This window comes from Oryza glaberrima, chromosome 1 (assembly GCF_000147395.1).
Source record: "Oryza glaberrima chromosome 1, OglaRS2, whole genome shotgun sequence".
Taxonomy (NCBI): Eukaryota; Viridiplantae; Streptophyta; class Magnoliopsida; order Poales; family Poaceae; genus Oryza; species Oryza glaberrima.
Genome location: NC_068326.1, coordinates 19,146,827 through 19,163,482, shown reverse-complemented (window position 1 = coordinate 19,163,482; position 16,656 = coordinate 19,146,827). Strand labels below are relative to the sequence as shown.

Sequence of the window (16,656 nt, the reverse complement as noted above, 5' to 3'; positions counted from 1 at the left end):
ATGTATATGTGTTGACACCAAGACTGACTCGGTTTTCGTCAAGGTGTTCTGTAATTGCAATGCATATTGATACTGAGACTGACTCGGTTTCCATCAGCAGTATATATTTGTCGTGACAAACGTGAAAAAACCCTGTAGCTAGCTTCATATGTTTGAGTTAAATACAAATAGTGTTTCATGATACCATAACTTATTCAATAAATCTATATCTTTATAAAACCAACTCAAACACAGATGACGTAACAAAATCTTAACAAAAACATATTCAATTTTTATAATAGTAGTGATAGAGATATACAGGAGAGATATACAGGGGAGATAAAAACAAAAGGTTTTCGTGACCACATCAGTACATCACACGCGTTATTTGGGGTTCCGGCCCAATACGTGGCCCAATCCATCGGCATCGGATCGAACTCCCCCCTCTACCTCCTCCTCGTCTTCCGGCGACGCACGCCGCCGCCGCCGCCGCCGCCTGCCCTCCCTACTGACGTCTCGTCTCCTCCTCCAGAGCAGAGCAGGAGAGCTGAGCCAGGAAGCCACCGATCATGGCTGGTACGAACCCCAAATCCTCGACCTCCTCCTCCTCCTCCGCCGCGCGCGCTTTTCCTCGTTTTTGTATGATTGCTCACCTCGTCGTGTGTCTGTGTGCCCCTGCGTATGGCGGCGGCGGTGGCGCCGGAGAAGATTACGAGCAGGAGCAGGAGATGGAGGTGGAGGCCCTGCAGGCCATCCTCATGGACGACATCAAGGGTTCTCTCTCTTTTTCTTTTTCTTTTTTTAATCTTCCCCCTGCACAATACTAGTTCTTTGCTTGCTCTATAGCTTGTTGCTTGCGGAATTTAACCTGGGAATTGGGAATTTGATGATGATGATGATGATGATGCAGAGATCGACCCCAGCGAGAGCGGGCTCAGCACCACGGCTCGCTGCTTCCAGATCGTGCTCTCCCCTCAGGTTTGTGCCGGGGATCCTACCATATGTATCACTTCCTCGATTCTTCATTCAGTTATGACCTAAAGTATAGTTGGCAATAGGAACTCTTGGAATTGAAGAGATGTTGCAGTTTCGTCAGTTGTCTTATGATTAGTTTGGTGAAATTAACGATCTTTTCCTTTTCACTTGGTTAGGATGATGATTTCGATGAGTCGGCTTATGTGCCAGGTAAAGACTAATTTTATCATTATCAATATTATATTAAAATAAGAGAAAAGGAACATTTAGATATTCTGTATTTCTTGATTTATTCAATTATTATTGTAATTGTGTCATCCATCCTTGCTTTGCAGTCCAACTGGCTCTGATTTTTGCACACACCGAAAAATATCCGGATGAGCCTCCGCTTTTGAATGTCAAAAGGTTCTGTTTTTTAACTTGGTGATCCAGCATTGGTTGGAAGCAAGCTTAGCGCCATTAAATTTCATGGTATCTTTATGCAAGATGTGTGCTTATATGCTTTCCAACTCTTACAGTTGAATTGCAAAACTTCCATGCAGTGTACGGGGAATGAAATCAGAAGATCTTGCATCCTTGAAAGAAAAGCTTGAGCAAGAGGTATGCAAGTACTTGGCTCAAGTTTGTTGTCAATCTAACTGTCAACTGTGTGCAAAACAACTTACTTCCTCTGTCCCTAAAAGAGTGTAGTTTTAGCTTAAGAATTTATCCCTAAAAGAGTGTAGTTTTAGCTTAAGAATTTATCCCTAAAAGAGTGTAATTTTAGAGTGGTCCATTAGACCTCTTAAATATTACATCCTTTTCTTCTCGTTCTAACCATTGAATCAATAGTACTCCGTCCTCCTCGTTTTTTCCCCCTTCTCGTTTTCTCCACATATTTTGAAGGACGTGGTAGTCTTTTAAACTCTTTTTGGGATGGAGGGAGTATGCGCTAAGTTCATCTGAAGATAAAAGTTTCAGAATGAGTCAAATAAACTTGGGCAGTTATTGTTTTTTTTTTACTATTTACTACTACAAACTACTTTTATTACCTGCTTCTACTGCCACTGTCATGCCTGTATATAGGATTTGTAAAATGCTCACTGTGACTTCACGAATATTCATTCAAATATTATGTTGATATTGAATATATTGTGCTTAAATTGAATAGACGATGTTCGGAGTCTATTCTTGTCTATCAGGTATATTCATTAAAAATCACCTGATATGCCTTGTCATGCTCTGTTTATTATCCCCATGGTTTAGGCAACTGAAAATCTCGGCATGGCTATGGTCTATACTCTTGTCACATCAGCACAAGATTGGTTAAGTGAGAAATATGGACAGAATGCTGGAGATGGGGAATCTGAAGAAAATGAGGCAGAAGAAGAGGAGGTATAGCTAACTTATTCCCTTTGGCAAGTTTAATGATTTCTTTTTTGTGACCATCTGTGATAAGAAGATGAAATGAATATTTGGCCAAGCTTCAGACTGTGACTTATTTGCACATGATTAATTATTTTCCAATTAAGAGTACATATATTTCATCACACACTGGAGCTAGTCTAGGATGCATTTCTCAGAGCGGTAGTTATGCTTGTCGTACTGACTGCTGAGCCACTTCATGATCAAATTCCACGGTTACTGTTATTTTCTGTATTATATAATCTAAGATTGTTAGCCATTTATTATTCTGCCCCTCTGCAGTATTTATCTTTCTCATGCAATGTACTTTATAATGGAACATTTATAGGTCATTGTGCCCCATGGTGAAGCTGTTACTGTAGAGAGCTTTCTGGCTTGGAGAGATCGTTTTGAAGCTGAATTGGCGCTACAGCGTGCCAAGTAAGATTCTTTATTTAGCTTTCTCTTGATGTCATCATGGAGTCATCTTCACAAATGGCAGGCTAAGCATTTGATCTTGAAATTTCAAGTGCCAAAACATGTTCTCATAAACAAATTTTTTTTCATGTGCAGGCTTATGCCAGAGTCAGCTCTTACAGCTCCGAAGGAAAAGAAACTCTCAGGAAGACAGTATTTTGAAAGTGGAAGGCATGCAATGGTACTTAATCCTACTCCCTGTCCCTAAATATAAGGGATTTTGGTTGGATGGTCTAGATACGTAGTACTAAGATACGTCACATCCAACCAAAATCCTTTATATTTAGGAACGGAGGGAGTATATTAGATTTTTTAAATACTGTATTGCATGTTTTCCCCTTTTCCAGTTAAGGGCATGCATAGCCACCAGTATATTTTGTTTATATTATTTTTGTTATTGATCTTTGAATCTTTGTACGATTGTAAGTCTCACATATTTGAAATTTTCTTTCCAGAAAGGAGCAAGTACCACTGCTGACGAAGAGGAGGAAGAAGAGGAAGACATCGACTTTGATGAAGACTTCGATGGTAAATTTTCACTTCGAGGATATTCTTTCTTGCCTACAACAATTTGTGTAGTTTGGAAGCGAAACTTACCTTACAATAACCTGGTGTCATAATCTGTACAGATGACGAAGAGGACATGCTTGAGCATTACTTAGCAGAACAGTCAGGCAAGTCGGCCGCTTAAGGCTTCAAGACCATAGAAGAGGACACTTTGAGCAAAAATGTTTTAGGGAAGCACAATGTGGTTATATAATATTATAGGTGAAGCCTACCATTTTGTGCGTTTTCCCATGAATTGGTTGCCTGCTGATGAATACCTTCGAGAGGTTATCATCAATGTGATTTGAGTGTATTAAAGATGAACATACAGCGGCTGCGTAATTTACTTCGTTATGTAATCTATTGTGTTTTTGGTCGGTTTGAACCCACATTTACCTTCTTGCTGTGAATGCTGCATCATTAAGCAAGTCTGCAAATTTGACGCTCGAGTTCAAACAAAACAAAAGCATGTAGAAGTTTGGTTTGCTTTTATCTTGAGGATAATTGGTTTATAGCTCGTGAAGCAACCAGAGTTCTGCTGATCCATTCAAGGCATAGATATGTTTGTGTATGATTAACTGCTGATAAATTACTTTCATTCAGATGACACCATCTAGATACAAAAAGAATTGCTTCTATTTCCTCCTCCCATTGGCATTGATGTTGGTAAGAATGGGCAATACATAGTTCAAAAAGAAAAAAAAAAGAAAGAATGGATAATACATCGGTGATCTACGAGACTACATACAACAACAAAGGGCTCTTCTATATTGTTCTACGATGGGCCCAAGCTTCGCTTCCTACCAGGGGAAAGCTTTCAACACTAAATTGATTTGAGGGCATGTATAAACAAAAACCTATGCTCCCGTGAGATCATGCCTGCAGGACTGCAACAATCGCCATTTCTGCTTATTGAGCAGCCTCACTAGGCACATCCTTGATCAGTCATGGCTTGTGCAATATTAAGAAACGAACATATGTTTGCACCATGCACCAACGACCTGCATAGAGAGATCGATCAGCTTCTGGGTTGAAACCAGGCGGAAACAAAGGAAGACATCCTCAGAGCACAAGAAGAAAACTAACTCTGGGTTCTCTTTCATGATTCCATAATCTTGAGCAGCTTTGATAGATCTGTCATATGTTTGTTTCACCGCATCCTGTTTATTTTTTTAAAAAGAAGACTTTCAGCAGGTCTTCTAGTTAGTAAATACGAGTAGCTTGCCAACAAGCAGGAGCAGCAGATTATACCTGTATTTTGTTCTCAAAATCCTCCACTGACCACTGCATCAAACTGAACTCAGGGTTCAGTTCGAGTTCTCCAACTGCTACCTGTCATACGAGAGAAACAAAGGCATGATCAAAAGAGGGACCATGACCAAGCTCAGCTGGAATATACATCAATCTAACTTAGAAAGCAGTGCGCCCAAATTAATTTATAACAGCAGAAAAACGAGCAACACAATTCTTCTAGGATCATGTAGTTTTGACCACAGAAGGATTGATAAGAACATTTGCATTACCCCACCAGCGGCAGTTGCCTTTGCGGGAGCAACAACTACTTTTGCTGTTCGTAGGATATCAACTGCTTGAGCAGTGCAAGGCATATTTGAACCTTCAGTAGGACCAAAAATAAATCAGTAGATGATATGGAACGAAGTGATCAAAAGGATAAATTCAAAATTCCGTACATTCTATAAGAACACGGCAGCCAGAGTTAATTATTGCAAGAGCCTCCGCCTGGTCAATCTCATTTTGTGATGCACAAGGGAATGCAACGTCACACTTCTCACTCCAGGGCTTTGCATCATCTATATATTTGGCATTTGGATATGATTTCAAGTATTCCCTGTTTGGTTAAATGGAATAGTATGTCAAAATCTAAACCTTTATGAACTAAGGATAAGTTAAGGCATCTACCCACTTGAGGCTCCTTTGCTGAGCCTTGATGTTCCTTAGAACTGAATATTTCATGTAATCAAACCCTTCCGTGTCTAACAAATAACCCATCGAATCTGCAATAATTTATGATAGTTTTCATTGATTAGAATTGCCATTGTACAAGTAGACCAAATTATTCTTATTAGGATTGGTTTACGATGTGACAGCCAGTAAGAGAAAAATAATTTATGATAGCTCTTGTTGATTAGAATTGCTTGTACAAGTAGACGAATTATTCTTGTACAAGTAGACGAATTATTCTTATTTAGGATTGGGTTACAATGTGACAACCGGTAAGGGAAAAACCAAGGGTAATGTTCCAGGAACAAGAACAGAAACCATTATATATGTCATTAAATAAATAAGGCCATTAGAATTCTGGGAAATCAAACATGAGCTAGGTTAAGTAAAAAGCAGTAATAAGATGTGAATCATTGCATCTTGGGGGCAGACAAACCCATAAGGTTTAGTCATGATAAATGTACAAAATTACTTGGTGAAATCATGGTAGTACTAGGTCATGCTCCTGCCTATCATACTACCTTATGTTATTTCCTAGCAAGATAATCCATGTTAAGGTTTCAATCTGTATATGGTATACCTGAAACTGTAACAGGAATAGCTTCACATGACAGAAGCTTTTCCAATACATGCATTGCTATCTTTCCAGAACCACTTATCACACATCTGCAGAAGCCATGCACATTAGGAAGTCCCAAATGGTTACAAAACTATATACAAATAAACTAAATAGATCTATGTTAAAACCTTAATCCTTTGAGTTCCTTGTTCATATCAGCAAGCACTACACGTGCAAAGAATACCTGCAACAGGTTATAAAATTACTCTTTTCAACAGGAACAATTGTCTAGTTGACATATGCAGCAAAAAGGGTAAGTTGTGAAAGAATGATAGTAGCAAGCAACATGATATACAATAGTTTCTGCTCACAGGAAATGTTAAGGCACCACTTTACCAGTCCGTATCCAGTAGCTTCTGTTCGGAAACTAGAACCAGACCAGAAGATTTTAGGCCCTGTAAAATTCCCCTGCACAAGCATAGCAATGAAATCTACAGAATAAGAGAAAAGACTGACGAAAAAATATAAAGCAAACTGCAAACCAATAGCCTTAAAGTAGGGCTGCGTTCTGCAGCTGGTGAACGAGAGAAGATTTCTCTCGTTCTCTGCGCGCACGCTTCCCGAACTACTAAATGGTGTATTTTACCAAGAATGAAGAGAAATGTCCAGATACAGGACAGATGAACCAAGCTATAACAAACTATTGAGCAATACCACCTTTTTGTTCCTCAATCCCTGTAGTATGATCTGAACTTGACTACATTCAGATATCATGGAACTAATATTTGATTCCACAGTTGCACAGCATGATAATATAGCACTACCCAGTAGGACGTCATGATGAACATGAAAAGAAGTTTAAGATAATGTTATAATGCTCTCTAACTAGGGAAGGTCAGTCACTAATTTCCCTTTGGTTAATGGTCCTTAGTTTTCAATTAGTCAGAATCAGAATACCCAAAATAAAAGGCAACGGCAGAAGATGACAAACAGTATTTCGAATAACATATCATTGCAGAACAACTATTATACCTGAAAATGACCAGAAAGGCGTCTATACTGCCCAAAAAGATAACCCATTTCTCTTGGACCCACACCAACATCTTCAGCAGGAAAATCCTGCAGTAAGATTTTAAGCAAAATCATCTGATTTAGATCAAAACAATTTGATTCCATTTTTCTAATATAGAAAAATGTCATAATCTAAAAAAAATGATATTATATCTGATAGGAATACCTGATCAGGCCCCAAATATCTATACAGCTCATCCATGAAACTTTGACAAAAACGCATTATCTGAAATAGAACGTTTTCAGATTTATGTGCAGTAAAATACTATTTTCCAAAGGAAACAAAATGTGACACAAATACCTCACTTTCACTTTTACCCTTGGGATCAAAATCACTCCCTCCAGCAGCTCCTCCAAGTTTATATTGTGACAAAGCATTTTTTAGAGTCTGTATCAAAGGAAATAAGTTTATAATGCTTTATAAAAGCTTCATGCCGGTTTCTAATTTCCACATCAATTTAAAGCACTCTACTTTCAATTATAGTGCTCAATAATGAAATCCTAAATAAACATATAGCACAGCAAGCATCCTAATTTTATGTAACTTTGTTTGATTGTGTTCTATTGGAAAAAAAAAGATACAATTTTGGGCAGAAGTTCACAGACAAAAAAAAGAAACAGTGCAGATCCCCCAAGTATCAAAAGAAAAAAAATGTAAGGCTATCATGAGTAAAATCATGCCACTGGATTAGGAATCCAATGTGGAATGATGGAAAGTAAAAAAAAAACATTACAATATGACAGTATCTACTTAGGTTCAGGTAGTTGCATTTCTCAGTTCTTGAGTCGTGTTTGTGTGCATGGCATCCACCATGATATTCATTTAATCAAATGGAGTGTAATGCGGAAACAGAAAAACTGAAATTTCATACAAAAAGCACAAATGACATACATGATGAAAAGACAGGTAGCAGCAGCAGACTATTTGCATGATAATATATTTGAACCAAGTAATATATTACCTGCTCAAAAGCTAGAAATTTTGCTACGCTCAAAGTCATGGAAGGGTGGAAACGAAGACCACCTCTGCATGGACCTAACGCTTGACTGAACTGCACACGGAAGCCTCGATTTACATGTGCTTCACCTCTATCATCAACCCATGGAACTCTGAAGATAAAGCATCTCTCAGGTTCCAACAAACGCTCCAAAATTTGGACATGTCTGAAACATCACAATCAGAAATCATGTTATACTTGAGTCTTAGGCAAACTGTTTCTCAGGGAGGGGAGGAGGGAAGGAGAGTTACTGGGAGTTCTTCACCAAAACTGGTTCCAAGGAATGAACCACCTCTTGGATAGACTGTATAAACTCAGCTTCATGAGGGTCCCTCTTTAGGATAGATTCAAGTATAGAGGCTGCAGTTTTCGACAGAGCTGAAAAATGTAGATGCCACAATTCAGATATAACCTTGAAAGTTAAGGTAAGTACTTTTATAAATATATGGTTAACTTCTTCCAAATTAATAGAAAATGGAGTGCATTCGCTGATAAAGGAGTTAAAATGCAAGGGAATGCCAAGCATCTTCAGTTTAGTGGAGAACTGGAAATTGCTTCAACTTATTATTTACACTATATTCCTACTGCACGGAGCACAGACACACTTTACCTCCATGAACTGTCAGGATGGGATGAAGTGACGAATATCAAAGTCATAGATAAATGTAACAACATATGCCCAAACTATGCATCAAAAGTCATGTTATCTATTTCACCCAGTACATTTTTCACTGTTAAAATCAGTAAAATGACATTTTGCCAAACAACTAAACACCACCATAGTACTAATTGTAAGCACGGATTTGGTACACATCCCCTATTCTTATAGAAGACCACAGGCGAACTCGCAGCATAATCACAGGGCTTGAGGCAACAACACCAACCTTTGACATATACCGGCCTCTCGATCTCAGGGGGCTGCGCGTTCTCCTTGGACGCCGTCTGCAACCGCAGCGCCTCCTTGTGCAGCAAGCTGTTGTTGTGCTCCTCCAGCGCGCTCATCTGCATGTTCCTGCTCCCCTCGTTCCCGTAGGGATTCCGGCGGTGCTTCCGCCCGTACTCCTTGCACACGGTGCAGAAGATCCTGCTGGTGTTGTCGTGCACGGCGACGTAGGCCCACTTGTAGGTGTCCGCCCACTCCTCCCTCCATTTCTTCACCACCTTCTTCTTCTTCTTGGTTTGCCCCGGCAGCCGTAGCAGCCCGTCGTGCTCCTCCACCTGCGGCGGCGTCGGCTGCGGCTGCCCCTCGGCGGCGGGCTGCGAGCACGGGATGAGGAGGCTCTTGTGGTCGTCCGCGGGGTCGTGCGCGCCGGGGGTGACGCCGACGAGGGCCGCGCCGGGGAAGGAGGGGTCGTCGCCCGGGCCGATCTCGAGGTCGATCTCCTCGCCGAGGCCGCGCACCACCAGGTGGTGCTGGTGCTGGTGCTGGTGCTGCCGCAACAGGTTGAGCTCGTCCATGGCCTGGTGGCCCGAGCTCACCCGCACGTGCGCCGCCGCGCCATGAGGGGGACCACGCCCTGGAGGAGACTCGCACCAGCCCGCGGCGGCGCAAATCCCCGCCCTCCGGATTTGGGCTCTAGGGTTTGGTTGGGTGGGGAATCAGGCACCGCGCGCCACCTCCGCGGCTGCGCCGGCTAAGATCTTCGATCGAGCAAGGCCTCGATCTGGGGGGGCGCAGAGAACGGCGTGGGGAGGGACCTCCCCGGCGGCGGCGGCGGCGGCGGCGGCGAGGTGGCCGGCGACGGCGAGGGGGAATCAACTAGCGCGGCAGCCGGAGATTGTGTCGCGGAGGGGTAGTGAAGAAATGGAGGCAGTTTCCGACAAGGCAGAAGAACGGTCAATACGGAGACAGAGAGATGGAGATAATTGGAGCCGTTGATTTTGATCTCACGGAGCTGTGAGCACGAATCATAAAGCGTTCGTTTTATACTGAACGGACCCGATTATTTGTTGATCCTAAACCACAACTCACAAACTGTAGACCAATTTGGCAGAAGTACACTTGATGTTATAAACCGCCACATCATCCTACATTCCTATTATTATGGGGCGCCATTTTTAATGATGACATATTGTAGATAACAACATCGAAGTCTTGGTATGACGTAAAGACTTAGAATTGGCATATCTATAACTTCGTTGGGCATATATATACTGTATCGGAAGTAGCACGCCTCACTCAAGGACAACGGACAACGAGGACGGGGGGAGAAATTGCAACGACGACAAGAGATTGTGTCGCGGAGGGGCTAATGCTTTTCCAACAAGGCAAAAACAAATAGTCACGATATAAACAAGTTCCACCTAATAGGAGTCATTGTACATGGACAATTTAGATTGCATAAAACTGTACTGATGAATCATCCAGTGCCTGTTTGTTTCGAACAAAACCAAACCAACCATTTGCAATAGATACATATTCGTTGACCCAAAAAATGGATAGTTGGATATGGGGTGAACCGTGGACCCATGATCAAACTTGGATGTTGAAAATCGCTTACTCTACCCAGCATTCGTACTATTTGGGAGCCTCACTTTTGACAATGGCACATCGAAAACAACAATACTAGATATGACGTAAGGACTTAATATTATGTATCCACAACTTCATTGACCACGTTCATGCTACCCTAGAAGTAGTGCTTCCTATTCTATGATGGTGGCCAAGCTGGAGCTTGTGTCTTGGAGGGGCTAGTATTCTTCTAATACAATAGAAATAAACGGTCAGGACATGGACAAGATATTGATCAAGCTAATCGGAGTAGTTGGTTTTACTTGAACAATTGGGATCACATGGAGACGTACTAGCGAATAGAGAATCAATTTATATTGAACAAACCCAATCATTTGCAATAGATACGTGTTCATTTATTCTAAACCACAATCCACAAGTTAAACAGTTGGACACGGGTGAACCATGTACCCCCATAGTCAACTTGGATGTTGGAGACCTCTTACGTCATCCAATATTCCTACTATTACACAACTTCGCTTTTGATGATGGTGCAACAGGGAAGGGAACATCTAGGTCTAGGTAGGAAATAAGGACAACATCGGTGTATGAACAACTTCGTTGGCCATGCCTTGTTGCACTGGAAGTAGTGCTCCTTACTCTACGCTGACGACCAACAATGGTGATTGGTGAGGGGGAAACTGCTACGATAGCTAGAGCTTGTGTCTCGGAGGGGCCAATGCTCTTCTAACATAGTGGAAACAAATGGTCACAATGATCGAACTAATCAGAGTCGTTGATTTTACTCGAACGATTAGGATCGCATGGAGCCATGCGGAGTGTCAACTTATATTGAACAAACTCGATCATTCATAATAGATACATGTTCATTAATTGCTTCTAAACCACGGCTCACAAGTTGGACAATTGGACATGGGTTGAACCGTGGACCCCATGGTCAACTTGGATATTGGAAACCCTTACATCATCTGGTATTCCTACTATTACATGACTTTGCTTTTGACGATGGTGCATCGGAGATAGACGGAAAAGTCTAGGGATAGACGGAAAAGTCTAGGTAGGACATAAGGACCCAACACCTGTGTATGAACAACTTCACCGGTCACGATTGTGTTGCACCAGAAGGAGTGCTCCTCACTGTGCACTGCTTGATCAAGGGTGCAAGGGTGAGGGGAAATTGCCACAACGGTCGAAGCTTGTGTCGTGGAGGGGCTACCGCTCTTTCAACAAGTCAGAACCATTGATTTTACTCGGACAATTGAGATCATATAGAGCGATATTACAAATCATAAATCATCCATTTACATTAGACGGCCTGGATCATTCTCAACCATAGAGATCACCACTGTTCATTCTGTTCAGGACAATCTACATATTAAACCACATCTACGAGGGACATGGGAATCAACCATGGTCAACTTGGAAGGTGGACTGCTTACGTGGTATGACATTGCTATCACATATACGGTTCATAATTCTTACGTTTTGAACAAGATTAATGGTAAACTTTTGTAATTTCGACTATTTTAACTTTAAAAATATTTACTTTAAAGAAATTAGACCAACGTATATAGATTTGTTTTTTTAAAAGTACGATAATAAAAGTAAACATATATTTTATTTATTTTATATTATAATAGAAAATAAGGTTAAAGATCTATTTTGTAAACCGTGTCGATATCAAAACGAATTATGAAACCACAAGAGTACATCACTTTTGATAATGACGCATCAGACATGGAAGAATATGTAGCGTTTGGAGCGATCAAATTGCCATGGCCCTGTTTAGATAATGGTGCATGCCTAAACAATCGAAGAGAACTAAAAAATATATATGGCTCTGTTTATATTTCATGTCACTTTTCTTGTCCCTCGAATGTAATTTTAGTGGCTCTTATCATTTCTCTCATTCTCTAGGGGAAAATAAAATTACACAATGGATTATTCTAACTTAAAATGAAACAAATTAGTAATTAAAAAAACAAAATCACATATGCGAGTATTCAAACTAGATACAACCGTGCAAGTGTAAAAATCTAGCTGCTGCTTCGTCTTGAAGGAAGCACAACATGAGTCACACGAGTATTATTCAACACCAAAATGTTTGATGTTTCCGTGGATGGCGCAGAGACATGACACATCACCGGTCATCACACCGTTCCGTCCAGAGTCCAGACTCTAAACATAATATCACTTCCAAATACGCCATCCGTTTTATATCATAAGTTTAAGTTTAATTAAATTTATAGGAAAAAAATAACAATATGTACGATATTAAATTGGTTTCGTTAAATTTAACATTAAATATATTTTGATAATATGTTTATTTTATACAGAATGAAAATACGGAATGAAGGTATAAGTATATTTTTTTATAAACTTATTTAAACTTAAAAAAGTTTGACTAAAAAAATCAAATAACTTATAAAATCATACAGAGGGACTATATATGCAGCCACTGATTCTCGTTTCTCCTTATCACCAAGGTAAAGGTCAGCAGCAAAGAACTCAAAACCAACGTGCGTGATCGGTGTACGTGTACTCGTTGGACTGCAGGTGAAGAGATCACCGATCGATGGCTGCCGCCGGAGATGGAGCAGGAGGCGGCGGCGAGCAGCTGACGGTGCTCGGCGCGTGGGGGAGCCCGTTCCTGGTCCGGGTGCGCCTGGCGCTCAACCTCAAGGGGCTCAGCTACGAGTACGTGGAGGTGGACCTCGCCGGCAAGAGCGACCTCCTCCTCGCCGCCAACCCCGTCCACGCCAAGGTCCCCGTCCTCCTCCACGCCGGGAGGCCCGTCTGCGAGTCCATGCTCATCGTCGAGTACCTCGACGAGGCCTTCCCTTCCTCCTCCTCCTCCGCCGCCGCGGCCACCACGATCCTCCCCGCCGCCGACGACCCCTACGCCCGCGCCGTCGCCCGCTTCTGGGCCGCCTTCGTCGACGGCGAGCTGCTGAGCGGGTGGATGGGGATCTACGACGGCGGGAAGACCGGGGAGGAGAGGGCGGCGGCGCTGGCGCGGACGCGCGCGGCGCTGGACGCGCTGGAGGGCGCGCTCCGGGAGCGCGCGGGCGGGCGGTGGTTCGGCGGCGAGCGCGTGGGGCTCGTCGACGTGGCGCTCGGCGGGTTCGTGCCGGCGATGCTGGCGTCGGAGCCGACGACCGGGGTCAGGATCGTGGACGCGGACAGGACGCCGCTGCTGGCGGCGTGGGTGGAGCGGTTCTGCGCGCTGGAGGAGGCCAAGGCGGCGATGCCGCCGCTCGAACGCCTCATCGCGGCGGGCAAGAAGAGGTACGCCGATCTGCAGGCGGCGGCGGCGGCGAGCGAGTGAGGTGGCCGGCCATGTGTCCGTCGCTGCTCTGTTTAGCTGAAGAAAAGTCTGGCATATATAAACAATAAATTCCGTAGAAACTGCTATGAAAATAATGTTATTTGTTGGTTTATCTACATATTTTAGTTTTGTAACTACGTATGTACTGGGTGTTTCGTTGGATCTTTGGTACGGCGTCCGTATCTTAATCTGATTCTGTCTAAAAGTTACATAGTGCTCCTCCACCGATTTCGGTTCGTCTCCTCATTTTAGTCGGTTTCGTACGTGTTGGGCCTGTTTAGGTCGCTCTCCCGCGCGTGTGACATTGGATCGATACGCTCTTCCGCGTGCGTGACATTGGACCGACACTTGCTGCGTCCGTTTCCAATTGGTCCATTTCCAACGCATCGCTCCATGTTTAACCGGACACGACCGCATCAACAGCTACTTCCTTGGTCCTATCAAGCAACGATTACATAGTCCCAAGGCAAATTATTCTATTCAATACACTTTAGTTCTAAATAAATAATAATAATATCATAAAAACCATTATATATCGCGCTGGACACAGGTCGCTAACTACGGGCCCTGCTTGCGCGCGGTGGGGTGGTGGCTTGGTTCTTGGCGGCTTGATGGCCGTCGTGCCACTAAGGGCAGGATCCACTAGTAGCTGCCCGAGGGAGCTCCGGATCTGATGGTGTTTGTTCATGTAGGTGTGGTGGTGCCCAGCGAGGCTCACTTGTATCTGGAGAGTGACACGGCAGTGGTGATGCTGATGGTGGTGGTGACAATGACCAGTAGCGGACGGCCAAGCAGTGCCAGCGGCGTCTGATGATGGTTTGCCGGTGCGATAGTGGTGATGGCACCGGTGGTGCCCGTCGGTGTTCTGAACACTGACATCATGCGCCCTCACTGCCATCGCACCTTCGTCGCACATAACTGGAGCGCTAGGCCGACCTGCAACAACCGCCTCCACTGCCACCTCCCTTTGTGGTGGCGGCGAGTAGCAGTGGTGTTGGGTGGTTATGGGATAAGTCCTTTGTCCCTTCCTCTATTCACCGGTGGTGAGGGTTGGTGGCCACGGACAGTGGTTGGGGCTAGCCCTCCCTCGTGACAGCGGGTCAGTTGATGTGCACGGCAACAGTAGTGGATGCTTGGTTCGTGCACGACAGTTTGTGACAACGGCGATGGATGCTCTCGGTAGCGGCGTCTTAGGGCAGCGATGACTTGGCGAGCTCTGTCACCCGGTTCTGACCATGGCCAAGTGAGGACAGGGAAGGTGGTCGTCGGTGATGGTGAGATGATTGTCAGCTTGCCTGATGTAGATAAGGACAATGACTGCGAACACTCTTCGATGGTAGTACCCTAGAGGTGGTAGCAACCCAGTGAGCGTCGGCGCCAAGGTCTAGCTGCGGATAGATGTCGACGATTGTGGAGCATCTCCGGCAAGCTCATGACAGTAAAGGTAGGTACATGTCATGCTGGACAGCTCCGTGATGACCACGAACAACAAGCAGTGATGGTGGTTGTGTTCCATAGAGACGAAGATGGTGTGATAACAGGCAGTTTGGACTAGTTTCGATTCTCATCTTCTCCTCTCATGCTGCGTTGGAAAGAGCAAGTCATTGATAAAGGTTAAAGCTAAGTCTTCTAGCTTTTTTTTTTTGTGTGTGTTTGTGTATTCCTCTGTGTTAGGTTTGTAGTTAAAGGACTTGTGTAGGTTTTGGTTGTGTATATGCTCTGTGAATATAGAGGCCAGATTAATAAAAGATCCAATATCTAAAAAATGAATCTTAAAGCGATTCAACGTTCCGGAATTTATAAGATATGTAAGATGATTTTTATGTAAAATACTACTCCCTCCGTTTCACAATGTAAGTCATTCTAGCATTCCCCACATTCATATTGATGTTAATGAATATATATATATATAGATTCGTTAACATCAATATGAATGTGGGGAATGCTAGAATGACATACATTGTGAAACGGAGGAAGTATATAGGCAGTCCTTTTGTTTTTCTACCTACTTGAAACGGCACCACATTCGTGCTTTCTAATCTCTTCTTTTATAAGACTAATACCCACTAATAATCTAAAGCTCAACATGCAAGCATAGTATTTAACTATTTATTAGCACTCCTAAAACCTACATGCAAACATGTCACATGAACTAATTAAGCACACAAAGTTCAACATACAACATGCAAGTATATACTCCCTCCTTCCCTAAATATTTGACGCCGTTGACTTTTTTAAACATGTTTGGCTGTTCGTCTTATTCAAAAACTTTTGTGAAATATGTAAAACTATATGTATACATTAAAGCATATTTAACAATGAATCAAATGATAGGAAAAGAATTAATAATTACTTCAAATTTTTGAATAAGACGAACGGTCTAACATGTCTAAAAAAGTCAACGGCATCAAAAATTTTGGGATGGAGGGAGTAGTAATTATATCTACAATTTATTTCATTCTAAAATTAAACATACACATGCTAAATCATTATTCTCAAATTATTTTTATAATATTTGAATTCAAATCATTTGATCATTTCTTCAACATTTCTTCAATATCTCTAGTGCTTATGAGGACAATTGCCCCTCTTCTGCTTCCCTTACAAATTTGGAAAAAGTACACCGAAGGTCCCTTAACTTGTCATCGAGTTATAAAATCATCCCCCAACCACAAAACCAGATATCCGACATCACTTAACTAATCAAATCCGGTCACAATAGGTCCTTCGGTGGTTTTGACACCGGTTTTGTACTACGTGGCGGCTGAATCAGCATGAGACCCACGTGGCCCCACATGTCAGGATGCCACGTCATCTCTCTTACCCCTCCTCTCCATTACTCCTCTCTCTTCTCTTCTCTTCTCTCGGACGCGAATGGCGTCTGTGTCGCCGCCGCTAGTGAAGC

At 42.8% G+C, this 16,656-nt stretch overlaps 3 protein-coding genes across 4 annotated transcripts; 2 read left to right on the top strand and 1 right to left on the bottom strand.

Annotated features, from left to right (window-relative positions):
* The first annotated feature begins 373 nt into the window (after positions 1 to 373).
* LOC127774439 (uncharacterized) lies at positions 374 to 3,749 on the top strand. The gene is made up of 11 exons (XM_052300692.1): positions 374 to 555; positions 688 to 753; positions 890 to 957; positions 1,131 to 1,164; positions 1,290 to 1,359; positions 1,497 to 1,554; positions 2,200 to 2,328; positions 2,687 to 2,778; positions 2,911 to 2,995; positions 3,270 to 3,342; positions 3,444 to 3,749. The coding sequence occupies exons 1-11, from the start codon at positions 549 to 551 to the stop codon at positions 3,503 to 3,505; spliced, it is 744 nt and encodes a 247-aa protein (XP_052156652.1). The 5' UTR covers positions 374 to 548; the 3' UTR covers positions 3,506 to 3,749.
* Positions 3,750 to 3,978: 229 nt separating this feature from the next.
* LOC127774416 (uncharacterized) lies at positions 3,979 to 9,791 on the bottom strand. 2 transcript variants are annotated; one of them, XM_052300669.1, is made up of 15 exons: positions 8,835 to 9,789; positions 8,202 to 8,328; positions 7,915 to 8,116; positions 7,254 to 7,340; positions 7,119 to 7,178; positions 6,914 to 7,000; positions 6,278 to 6,349; positions 6,070 to 6,125; positions 5,903 to 5,988; positions 5,285 to 5,375; positions 5,052 to 5,209; positions 4,884 to 4,975; positions 4,612 to 4,692; positions 4,447 to 4,520; positions 3,979 to 4,361 (listed from the first exon to the last, which is right to left on the bottom strand). In XM_052300669.1, exons 1-15 carry the CDS (start codon positions 9,406 to 9,408, stop codon positions 4,286 to 4,288), a joined length of 1,923 nt encoding a protein of 640 aa, XP_052156629.1. In that variant the 5' UTR covers positions 9,409 to 9,789; the 3' UTR covers positions 3,979 to 4,285. The 2 variants fall into 2 exon arrangements, with proteins under 2 accessions (XP_052156629.1, XP_052156622.1); XM_052300662.1 differs by having other exon boundaries at positions 3,979 to 4,520; positions 8,835 to 9,791.
* Positions 9,792 to 12,678: 2,887 nt separating this feature from the next.
* On the top strand, positions 12,679 to 13,962 carry LOC127774434 (probable glutathione S-transferase GSTU6). Its single transcript, XM_052300680.1, has one exon. It carries the CDS (start codon positions 12,999 to 13,001, stop codon positions 13,749 to 13,751), a length of 753 nt encoding a protein of 250 aa, XP_052156640.1. The 5' UTR covers positions 12,679 to 12,998; the 3' UTR covers positions 13,752 to 13,962.
* The last annotated feature ends 2,694 nt before the right edge of the window (positions 13,963 to 16,656 follow it).

Coding starts and splice junctions, on each gene's coding strand:
- LOC127774434 (XM_052300680.1), top strand. CDS start 12,999: ATGGCTGCCGCCGGAGATGGAGCAGGAGGCGGCGGCGAGCAGCTGACG.
- LOC127774439 (XM_052300692.1), top strand. Junction 754..889: donor CCTCATGGACGACATCAAGG/GTTCTCTCTCTT, acceptor ATGATGATGCAG/AGATCGACCCCAGCGAGAGC. Junction 2,329..2,686: donor ATGAGGCAGAAGAAGAGGAG/GTATAGCTAACT, acceptor GAACATTTATAG/GTCATTGTGCCCCATGGTGA.
- LOC127774416 (XM_052300662.1), bottom strand. CDS start 9,408: ATGGACGAGCTCAACCTGTTGCGGCAGCACCAGCACCAGCACCAGCAC. Junction 5,376..5,902: donor TATTCCTGTTACAGTTTCAG/GTATACCATATA, acceptor AAATTATTGCAG/ATTCGATGGGTTATTTGTTA. Junction 4,521..4,611: donor ATTTTGAGAACAAAATACAG/GTATAATCTGCT, acceptor AAAAATAAACAG/GATGCGGTGAAACAAACATA.